Source organism: Hirundo rustica, chromosome 9 (assembly GCF_015227805.2).
Source record: "Hirundo rustica isolate bHirRus1 chromosome 9, bHirRus1.pri.v3, whole genome shotgun sequence".
In the NCBI taxonomy this organism is placed as follows: domain Eukaryota; kingdom Metazoa; phylum Chordata; class Aves; order Passeriformes; family Hirundinidae; genus Hirundo; species Hirundo rustica.
Genome location: NC_053458.1, coordinates 18204915 through 18216959, shown reverse-complemented (window position 1 = coordinate 18216959; position 12045 = coordinate 18204915). Strand labels below are relative to the sequence as shown.

General features: G+C 36.6%; 1 protein-coding gene across 7 annotated transcripts in view; it reads left to right on the top strand.

The window, feature by feature from the left end:
* DPYD (dihydropyrimidine dehydrogenase) overlaps nt 1-12045 on the top strand; it is a 350974-nt gene that overhangs the window by 170072 nt on the left and 168857 nt on the right. For all 7 annotated transcript variants that reach the window (XM_040073309.1, XM_040073306.2, XM_040073310.1 and 4 more), the window contains 2 exons: nt 2703-2872; nt 4700-4910. In XM_040073309.1, coding sequence (XP_039929243.1) covers nt 2703-2872; nt 4700-4910 — 381 coding nt within the window. The remainder of the gene's footprint in view (nt 1-2702; nt 2873-4699; nt 4911-12045) is intronic.

The following is a 12045-nucleotide window of genomic DNA, read 5'->3' as shown; positions in this document are numbered from 1 at the left end:
TAGTTCCTTACCCAATGAGCTTACAGCTAAGACTCAGGACAACAGGAGTATGACAGGAGTTAATGAGAAAGTGCTCAGTTCATAGGCACCAAGTGCAGTCTTGTTTTATGGTTTCACATCTTTCTTTGAACATAGAAATAGCTGCATTTGCTCCCTAAGGAGTTCAGATGCTTTCAGTGTCCCTGAATATGAAATCATAAGCCCCAAATACGTGATTTCTATGCCATATTTATTCATGGTCTAGATTCCACAGACAAAAAAGAAATTAATGTACAGTTTTTCTTTTTACTTAGGACAGGATGTGGTTTTTTACATGTGACTTAATAGAACTTGTTTTATCTACAAACTGATTTTCCTTTCAGCATTCAGAAATTTCTTTTACCATCATATGGGATTTCCTGCTTATTTAGTTGACTTTTCTTAAACACTTTTGAGGTATATATATATTCTGTGGCAGATTATTCTGCTTATAAAAGTAAAGTTAATTACCCTATTTAATGCAAAATATTTCAGAGTTAAATTCTGCATCCCATCTGTCCCATCTCTTTGCTGTTTTCATCAAATGCTTGTTTCTGTTTTTCTTAAGCTCAAAGTAATCTTAAATGATTTGGGAGAAAAGAGTGAGCTTTTGGGTTTTCTTTTTGAAGATAGAGATGTTTAAAAATAAAACAGATTGAGAATATGCAGTGCAACACATTTATAGATTAACAAAGGAAAATTAAATTCTGCAAAACAATCCTCTCTTGAAACAATGTGACTAAAAATACTTTGTAGAATTCTGAGAATGTATGTAGCAGTTGTGTACTGTAAGTCACCTGCCTGCATGAGGATCTGTATACTGTGATCCACATATTTCAAAATATTGCAAGGGAGCCCTCTTGATTTGCTAGCATATGTGATAATATGTTTGGGGGTTTTTTTGTGTGTAGTCTACAATGGGAAGAAGGATGAACTTGGAAGAACTAACCTTTTCTGATTGACAGTAATAGATAGCTCTTTGGTGTTGTCTGTTAATTAACATGGTCTCTTTTACTTAATTTTCCTAGTGTCTGTCTGTAGCTATAGCCACCTTTGGCTCTCTAAGGCCTGGAATTTCAGAATAAAATATACACGTACTACATCCTACTCTATCCTCCTTTTTTCACTGTGACAGTTATCTAAATAATAGACATAATAGACTTATTCATGGTAAAATACATATTCTGCCTGCTTATTAATTCTGAATGGCACTTATTTATATACTTTCCTCCAAAAGGGTTTCCCTTCACAAATACATAGCTGTGAATTTGCCTTTGGGGTGTGTACCCAAGAGCAAAGAGGGCTGCTCTGACTGATCCCTTCTAGAGTCATACTCTAATGGCACTCTGAGCTGCCAGCCCCCTGCTTCGCTTGTGCTTTTTCCACTGCTCAATTTTTATGAAGTATTAAGTTCACTAAAAATAAATGAGAAAAGTTTAGAGAGAATTTTAGACTAAGAATCCTATTAAATAAATAGTAAATGTGAAGCCACGTACACGGGGGTGGAAAATTACAGCATTTGCTATACATTAAGAATTTTTCAAATGGAGAGAGAAAAGGGGTATTAGGATGTTGTTTCTCACTCTCCTTATATGTCTAAATGAAAAGGATTTTTTAGTTCAATTACTCTTGTGTTCCACAATTACCTGTGAAAATCTGCTGTTGTAGGATCCTTGAGTTAAAGTACAATTGGTAAATGGCCAGCTTAGTGCCTCCTGACTGGAACTGTCCTGGACTCAGTGAGAATATAGCTTTGTATTATTTATGTCATTATTTTTCAAGTTACAACCATTTGCTTAATCAACAGTTAGTTGTACTTAAACATGATAAAGTGCAGTCTTATCCAGGGAACAGACACAATTCAGTTTTACTGAACTATTTCTTGTTTAATTGAATCATCAAATACAAGCTGTAGATGATAAACACATAATGTTGTCATTTTCTGCATGTAACTTTTTACAAATGATTTGTAGAAAACTGCTGTAGATTAAACATCTTCTTCCAGTGGAAGAACTAGGAATTACTGTAACAATATTCTTTTTCTTCATGTTCAGCTGATGAATAGCCTCGGAGAATGTCAGAGCCAGAACAGTGTCAGTGTTTTATAGAAATCTGAGGGGACTGATGTTGGTATTCTATTACACAAAACTATAACTATCAACAACTGGTCATCTTTTGTTGTTGTTGTTTTGTTCTGTTTTGTTTAGGGTTGTTTGGTTTGGTCTGGTTAGGTTTGTTTTTTGTGGGTTTGTTTGTTTGTTTGGGGTTTTTTTGTGTTTTGTTTGTTTGGTTTGGGTTTTTTTGGTTTTTGGTTTGTTTTTTTTTTAGCTGGGAGGATAATGAATCTGATGAGAGAGAAACTTACTTTTTGAATAAAAAGATCTCACAATTCTAGTTTCAACCTGACAGGACCCACAACCCTACAAGCATGTTGTCATTTGAATTCTTTCTCAATAGAAAGATACAGCTGCTTAGAGTACTGACTATGAAATTATGTATATGAGCATATCTTAAAAGGGGGAATAAAGCTGTCTTTCAGTGGAGCAGAATAATTTGATAGTGACACTCCATGCTTGGAAACTGTAAGATGCAATTTTACACTGCTTTGAGTACAAGTACCTTTTGAGCTGTCGTGCAGAAATGGTTTCTCTACTTGAAAACGGGGTTTTCCTTTTATCTTTCAGGGATGTGTGGCTGTCACTCTCCATTGCCATCGATACATGGAACTGTGATTGTACTCGGGGCAGGAGACACTGCTTTTGACTGTGCAACATCTGCTCTGCGCTGCGGAGCTCGTCGTGTGTTTGTGGTCTTCAGGAAGGGATTCACTCATATCAGGGCTGTCCCAGAAGAGGTAAAATCGAACTGCAGCATTTCTGAGGAGGCATCTTAGTTATTTCTATGTGGCCTCAAAGTGTGCTATAGGTACTTAACAGACATCTGCTAAAGAGTTTTTTTTATAAAAATGCTCTTAAAATGTATGAATGCTTATTATAGATCTGGGGCTCACTTCGTATGCTCTCTATTCAAATAATTTTCCGCTGTTGTATCTTGTTTCCTGACAAGTCAGAGAGATGTATTTGCGAGCAGAGGAGAGAATTTCTTATAAGTTAGGAAATGAACTAAAATTTTCAATCTTAGAATCAAACAGCCATTAGAGTATTGTAGGTGGCTCTTGAGATCATGGTTAAATCCTAGAATAATACCTTCTGGTGGTTGTTTGGGGAATCTCAGTGATTCTGATATTGCCTTGTGGGACTTCCTTTCCCCTTTCCTTTCCTTTCCTTTCCTTTCCTTTCCTTTCCTTTCCTTTCCTTTCCTTTCCTTTCCTTTCCTTTCCTTTCCTTTCCTTTCCTTTCCTTTCCTTTCCTTTCCTTTCCTTTCCTTTCCTTTCCTTTCCTTTCCTTTCCTTTCCTTTCCTTTCCTTTCCTTTCCTTTCCTTTCCTTTCCTTTCCTTTCCTTTCCTTTCCTTTCCTTTCCTTTCCTTTCATTACTTTTGGTTTTGAATCACTGCCAATGACAGTGAAGCAATGTTATTCATCATATATTTCAACATTCAATTTGGTTTTTAGTTTGGCTTTGCACTTTGGCATTTATCAGGTCATCTGCACATTTTGAAATCATTCTGCTTCCTCAATTTATATGTACTACAGGAGATTTTTTGCAGATTATTTTTTCTTATGTTGGTGGTCTTTTTCTGTTTTCATTTGTTTGGTACATTATACTTTTGTGTACTTGAAAGTAGCACACCATCTAATGCATCTTTATCATGAGTTTTATGGTAGTTTGGTTGTCTGATTCAAGAAGGTGGGAACCTTAGATCTTGCAGAAGGGGAATGGAGCTGTAAAGGGAGTAACAGAGGGTGCATGATTTACTTCTGTTGCACTTCAGTCAAGAGCTGTAAACACAATGAGATCACTGAAGCCATTGCACAGACTCATGTGGTACTCGGATTCTTGATATAATCTGAACCAAAATCATTCTGAGAAGTCTGGGTAAATTTCTAAAAGTTGTCAATGTTTGTACTCATCCAGTCATGCAGTGGGACTTGAAAAAAGTGAAATAAAAGTAGCTTCCTTTAGTAATGGCCATGATAGAATCATGTCAGGTGGAATATACATATTTGTATAAAATGAGTTGTGTAAGTAGAGGCAGTCAGATTCTGAAGATGATTGCCTTAAGCAGTTTTACCACAGCAGAGATTCAGAAGATCTTAAGTCTGGATTGTCACTCAGAAAACTGTTGCTTGTACATGGTAGTCAGCATTTAATAGAATCTTAAAGTCATAGTAAACACAAATCAGGGCCTGGTCTAAGTTAATATGAAGCCACTTTTTAAAAGACACACATATATATATATAAAAAAAAAAGAGAAATCTTTTGCTCTCAAAGAAGTTAAGCATATTCAAAGTAATGGAAAAATAAGAAAATATATTGGAGAAATATTTTCCTTGAAAATTTACCTACTGCCACTGCTTGATTCAGTTTGATAAATGAGAGGCTGTGAAGCTGACAGTACGAAGACTGTCTGCATACTGGACACAGCTGATGTCTACTATAGAAGAATTCATGGTAACGTCTTGACTTAAAAAATGTTTTCTGGTTGGTTTGTTTGGGTTTTTTTTTTTTCATGAAAATGCAGCACATTAAAGTTATATATTTTATTGCATCTACTCTACAGATGGAACTTGCAAAGGAAGAGAAGTGTGAATTTCTGCCTTTCCTCTCTCCTCGGAAAGTTGTTCTAAAAGGTGGACAAATTGTTGCTATGGAATTTGTTCGAACTGAACAAGACAGTGATGGAAACTGGAAAGAAGATGAGGATCAGATTGTCCGTCTGAAAGCCGATGTGGTGATCAGTGCCTTTGGCTCCATTTTAAGTGACAATAAAGGTAACCCTGACTACTGCAAATACAGATTGTTCTTTTAGCTGCAGCCATGTCCTGTCCTTTAACAGTTCTGTGACATTCATCTTCTGAAGGTTACTCAGCTTGTGACTGCTGGTCCTCTTACAGGAATTTGTTCTTCAGTACACCTTTTAGAAAAAGACTTGGTGGTCTGGTAACTAGTCAGTTCTCTGCATATTGCTGTGTAGAGCTGGAACTTAGCATGGAAGTACAGTTCCTCAGCATGTATTTTTCTTCTTAGTGCAAGTAGGATCTCAAAGAAACTCTTGGGAATTTCTTCTGGTCTCGTTAATTAACTCTAGAGAAACTCATTATATTACATCTTTAAACTGAACTGATCTGATCTCTGAAATACCTTTTTTTTTTAACCTAGCAAATTAAACAGGCATTGAAACATTCATTATTCTGGTTCAGCTGGTCTGGGTATTACTTATTTCTTGTGCATATATAAGAGAACTGACTTCCCTCTTACATGATACTTTTTAGTTGCACTTTACAAGGTTTAGTCTTAAAAAATTAGCAAGTACTTAATTCTGTATTAAAGATACAGAAATTGGCACATTGATGACATTTCAGAGATTGGATGAGTTGTCTGCATTTAGCAGAGAGATGAACGTGAATACAGTTAAGAACATGGGAACTGAGCAGCACTTAGACTCTTCTCCTCTGACACTAGGTTAGATGTTAGGAGTTCAGGCATACATTGAATGCGCCTCAGAAGTTAAAAACACTGACTCAGCAGAAGACACATTGATAAAATGAGTAGGTCTTTAGCTTGGAGATGGTCATCTAGGTTAGGAGATACTGAAAGCCTTAGTGAACAATGTGCCTGCTTCTCCAGGGCATGGGCATTCCTGCCAATTAACCCATGACATGTTGTTGTGGTCCTTTGGGTATAGATGCTCTCACAGAGGACTTGACAAGTGCCTCAGATTGCACAGGACCAGGAAATTTGGTATTCAAATTTGTTAGTGTAATGTACTTTTGTGAATCTTTGCGATCAAGGAAAATTATAAATCCAAAATGATGTAAGCAGGCTCTAAACCTGAATGATGTACTCGGCACTCCCTGCTCAACATCCAGTTGTATAGAATGGCAAACCATGACACAACCATGAGAAGAGTCTAAACCCTCTCTTACAGTAAAAAGAAGGAGCAGCAGGTATTTTGAGGAACGTGTGAAGTGAATACCAGGAGCAATCCTGTCCTGCATGTGCTACTAATGCTTTGGGGTAGTTTCTTTCATCCTAGGCTGTTTCTAGACTGCACCCAGCTATTTACAGTGCTCATTGCTCAGGGCTGCTGCCTCCTGCTCTTAAGGGCACAGGAGAGAGCAGACTCCCATTCCTCTTGGAGCTGTATTGCTGTGGAAAGACTCTGGCATTTGTGTGGGTCATATTTCAGGGCTCAGTCTAACCTCCAGGAAGCAAGTAAGAAGATTTAAGATTTTTTTTTAAGGGATTCAGTAAGTATTCTGATGATGGCATTGACAGAGAATTTTGGCAAATTTTGTTGGTGTTGTTTTTAAAACCCTGTGCTTAGGGTTTTTTGGAATGTTTTCTAGGATCTCATGTGGTGAATCAATATTAACCTATGCAATCGATATATTTTGTTGTGATTCATAGACCCCATGGTACGGAAGTGATTTTGTTTTCTCCCACATTAAAAATTACCTCAATTAAAAGATTGAACTTACTGTGCTGCTTAGCCATAGTACTGTGCCAGTCTTGTATTTCCTAGGGCGCATTCACAGTCTAAATTAATTGTTGAGAGGTTTTTAAATGGGAACATAAAATGGGAGGGGAACAGTCATGCAGTGAGCTTATCATGAGAGAAGAGAGTCATTTACTTTGGGGGTGAGCAAAACACCTCAGTTTCACACTGTATTTTGGGTGAAACTGCTGTTAGAAGAACAATCAAATAAAAAGGAAAAAATGCAAGTAATTTGTTTTGAATGTTGTGAAAGTGAAAAGAAACTAAGACTTGAGTGCATAAAGTGCTTATTTTGAGCATACCATGTCACTTGCTTTTAAGTATGTGGTTTTAAGCTATTTTAATGAATGTCAAATTTGCTTTTCACCATTGAGCTGGATTACAACCAAAACTCCAGACTACTTCAGTGTACATGGCAAAAAGAAATGAAAAAGAAAAAAAACTACAACACCAAAACATCATCTTAGTTTTGTTGTGGTTTTTTGTTTGTGTGGTTGATTGGTTTTTCTAAATGAAGTACACTTCTGTATTCAAGAGATGCAAATATTCGGGTATTCCCCATCAAAAGAGGGAGATGAAAATACTTGAGGTACTCAAAACTGGACAATGCCATGAGCAAACTGATTTGACTTGGAACTTGATCTAACTTAGAAGGGAATGGAATAGGCAACCTCCAGAGGGCCCTTCTCATCTCAATTATTCTGTGACTGGGTGACTCAGGTGCAGGTTGAATAAACATGTTAATTGCTGCTCATACAAAGAGCTCTATCAATTGACCTAATTCGTAAGGCACCTTGGGGAACTGCAAATGCAGTATTGGTATGGGCTAAGATAGCAGGTTGTAGCCTATAAAAGCTGGTTCTACAGATAAAAGAATAAAGAAAATACTGTCAAAACCAGAGAGATTTAAATTAGACGTTAGCTTCAGTTCAACAAAGTGTTCAGGGCAGCCTTGATGCTCATGTTGGAAAGTTTTATAAGAAGCCATAAGTGTGTGGGTGACTGAGCAGAAATAGCTCATAGGTTAGAAAGTTTTTTCTAGTCTATTATCCTCAACAAGATGTTTCCTATTCTTGCTTGGTAACTATTAAATTTGCAACTGAGATTCCATGCGCTCACAATAGGTATTTAGTCTTTTTTGTTTTGTTGAAATAAAATGCTGATTGTGTTTTTAAGCAATAGTTCCGGTGGGTATTCATCCTCCCGTTGGGAAGCATATAAATGCGTCACTTACTTTAAAAAATTGACTCCTAGTTTCATTTTGTACTCCTGGAGTTGCTTACAGATGAAACAGGGGAGTTGCCTTCTAGACTGTTTTAAGAAGGTTACCATTTTACTGAAACCAGTAAAAAACCAGCCCAACAAATTGTTCAAATCCAACTACGGCAGATGGAGTAAGAAAAATGTTTTGCTTCTTCTTGAAGAAAAAAATTTTTGCAAGTATAAGCTGCTTTATTTTAACTGCTAGGCTTAACAGAGCCTTCAAGCCATCGTAACTGACCCACAAAAATAAAGAGCTGTGAGAGGAATTTAGTACTTTTCCTTTGTTTCTTGCTTTTTACTTTTTTTTTTTTTTTACCTTTTTTTTTTTTTTTTTTTTTTTTTTGAGGCTTACAATGTATGAGTGAATTATTGAAAAATCTTCTATCACCATTCCTAATTGCAACTACTCAACATATACAATTGCAATTCTGTGTGCTCCCTCACACTGTGTTCAGCCTTTACATCCTGCTTAACACCAGTTCCATTGGTTTTAAAGTCTGAAATTTGAATAACCCTTTCCTAATCTATTTCCTTCTGTTAAGCAAAGGGAACAATACTTTTGGACTCAAAATTTTGTAGCAAACACTCTTGTTCTGATTTATTTTCATGAATTTCCAAGGAGAACCATGGAGGAAGTATGGAAAACAGTGCTCAAAATGCAGTACAAAATTCAGTTCAGAATAAAAGACTAAGCCAGGATAGGGGACTGTGAACCTGAGTTTAGTTTGACACTATTTAGCAGGCAGCAATAAAGAGGAAGAATTCCCGTGTAACCAGAACACTGAATCTTAGCATGATAATGTCTATTTTATTTTCTTGGAACAGCAAAAAAGAGAAATGAAAATATATCCAAGCAAAATCTAAGTACTGCCTTTTAAAAAATTCCAATAGTAAGTTATTTGTGAACCAAAATATGTTTTATGAAAATGTTGTTAGTAGCTAGCTATTGCATCGTGACTGAAGGACAAAACTTTATTTCATAATTCCAGGAATCCATCACAACTTTCAGATATTTTACTTTTAGTACAACTGTCATCTTTCTTGGAAACTGCAGCAGCAAACCCTGGGTTTACTGCTCCCCTAGAAGAGTTCAACATACAGTAAAGATAACTTTTTCCATGTTGTTTACAATTTTATGTTTTAACCCACTCATAGTTAATTTTTATTTCTACAGTTTGAGAAACATTTGCTAGGGACAAAGAAAAAAAAGTTTGTAGAGCTCTGACCTCATAAGTGAAAAAGATTTTAGTATTCCTTTGATCAAATATAGAACTCCAAATGGCACAGAAACCGGGAGTTCTGGAGCTTGGAAGGACTGTTGAGTTTCTTCATAGAACCCGCTCAGACAACTGAGTAACTTTGACCTCAGAGCACTGAAGCCTTGACTATCTAACGAAAGAGTAAAGGGAGGAAGAGAGGCTGTGATACCCCAGCTGGGAATGCCCTGGCATCTCCCTGCTAGCGCAGCATCTGCCTCACACCAACAGGCTTTGAGTCACCAGATTTGTAAAAAAATTGTTATATAAAACTGAAATTTATACAAGTTCAAAAGATTCCTATTGAAATAGGCAGGAGTTTTTCTGCTGAGTCATTTGGAATAGGAGTTTTCTTCACAAATAGGTTTACTGAATGAGTTTGGATGCAGCAGTTCCACACTCTGAAATGGTCACCTACTCCCAGCATCCAAAAAGTGGCTTCATGATGATTTCTAAAGCCCCGTTTACTTAGGGCAGAAATTCTGCTCTTTGAGTTGATAGACATCAGATGCATCTGCTTGCTGGTGACAGACAGAAAACAAAGTCTGTAGCAGCTTGCAGCAGGACCCTCTCCCACTGTAACTGGACCCAGCTTTATCCAGTCAAACCACTTTTTAATCCTGTTTAGGACAGTAGTGGGGTAGAGAATATTGGAAGCATGGATTGTGCCTTTATTTGCTGGGCATTTAGACTGGGCAATGTCAGTAGTTAATCTGTTAGTGCATATGACAGATGTAGTTACACATTTTAGATTAAGAAAGTTACAGTATATTTGTATTTTTCAGAAGTAATGCTACTTTTCTTTAAAGGAATTCTGTAAGATGGATATCAAAAATAACATTAATGAGCTACTAAAGCTAAAATTATAGGAACTTCCAAAATTGGTTGAACATAAAAACCATTAAACTGTTTATTGAAGCTTCACAGATATACTGCAGCTAATGAGCATTTCTGCTATTTAAATAAGCCCAAATTGAACACACATTACATAGATGCATAATTAGTCATGGCAGTCACACAGAGACTCACTTTTAAAGCTTTATTTGAGGAATCTTTTCCATTTGATTTGTTTTGTTAATTAAAATATTTTTTCTGTATTCACTTATATTTTAATATTGTTTTTGCAAATGCTGTAATTTGCTGCTGTGTTTCCATTTGTTTGCTCTGTGAATATAGTGAATTTGGAAAATATATTCAGCACTGTCCTTTTGTTTGGTGTTATTTGTGTTAGCGTCACTTGATAGCAGTAGAATAATTAAATTGTATGTTGTCTTTCATCCAGAAAGATCTTTTCAAGTGATACATATCTCACTAGGCTGGGGAGGAGACGGCAGCACAAACACAGGATTGTAGTTTGAATTTTCAAGAGAAAAGATATGTTAGTTTTAAACTTTGAAGACTGAAACTGAAAGGGTGAAGGTTTTTGAAGATACTCTTTATCTCTGTCCCAGATCATCCACCAAACATTAAATATCTGGTCTGCTTCTTGTTCATGGTCAAATGCCAAAGGCTCTCTCACCCTTGCAGGGGCAGAGAAGGGACTTCCCTTTCTGAAGACAAAAGTTCTCCCAATCTTTGTGCAGCTGGTCTTGGTGGTGGTCCCTTCAGCCTCCCAGTTACACCAGCTATCAGATCCAAATCGTGAGGATATTAGGAGCTCTTATATAAAATGCTTTTGAATCATGCCCTTATTTTAATAGAACCTAAATCTTGGAGATTATAAAAAAGAAAGAAATAGCAGTTGGATACTGTGTCGTCCTTGCCACCAGGGAAATGTTCTTTCTCGATTTTAAAAATACCGATCAGGCAGACAAATCCCCAGAGATGTTTCAGGTGAAGATATGTTGGGCATTCTTCACACTCAGAAAGCTTTTGGTATAATTATGTCCAGACAGCTATTTTAGAACAAAGCAATTCAAAGATATTTGAGAAATGTAATAGATACAGGATAACAGAGGTAATACCCTATTTTTCCACAAGATGAAATAAGTAGTCAAAACTTCCAGTTTTACATCATTTCTTTTGGAAAACTACATTTTCAACAGCATTTTGTCCTCAGACACCTTTACTGTGGTTCAGTCCTGTCTCAGACAGAAGTCATCTATTAAATCCTGCAGTACTGAGTTTTCCTCTGTTTTTTTCCAAACATGTCTTTACAAGCCTGTACATATTTAACTTGTGAGAGTTGTCTAAACCACATGCTGAGATGGTACCACTGCATGCAATAAGTTTTCCTATATATGACAAATATAAGATGATCTAAAGCTTTCTTGAAGTACAGAGTCTGAGGCACAAAGAGAAAGTTAATGTATTGATTTCTGAAGGATTTTTGATAAAAATGCTATCAGCCATCTCTTTCCTTTAAAAAAGCCCACACAAACAGAAAAAGCCCAAACCCAAATAAACCAAACCCCTCTTTCCAAATGAAAAATGTCTTTAGTCTGAAGTTGTGTTCCATTTGATCTTCCAGTAATTTAGATATTTTTACAGGAAATAAGTTCTTAAGTTTTTGAGTTTGTTGCTACTCAAATATTATTTTTGTCAGCTTAAACCACATGTATATGCCAGGTGGAAGAGACTGTGCAAGAAATAGGTCTTGCAGACAGATTAAATACTTCTGGTAGAAAATCTGCTACAGTCTTTCAGCTTAGAACTGTCTTCTCTGACTCGGGCTTCTGAACAAGTTCCTTGGAATTTGAGTCCTCTGGATGTGTTTGTAAATGCCATGGTTGAGGAGGAGGGCATAGGTGGGACAAATAGGTGAGAATGTTTGTGCTTTGCTTCCGGTTTAATTGTTTTGCCCCTGATTATACATAGCCTTCACTTTGAAATACACTTCTAATGTATGATTTGGAGGTGAAAGGAGACACAGAGCCTTGGATGAAAATC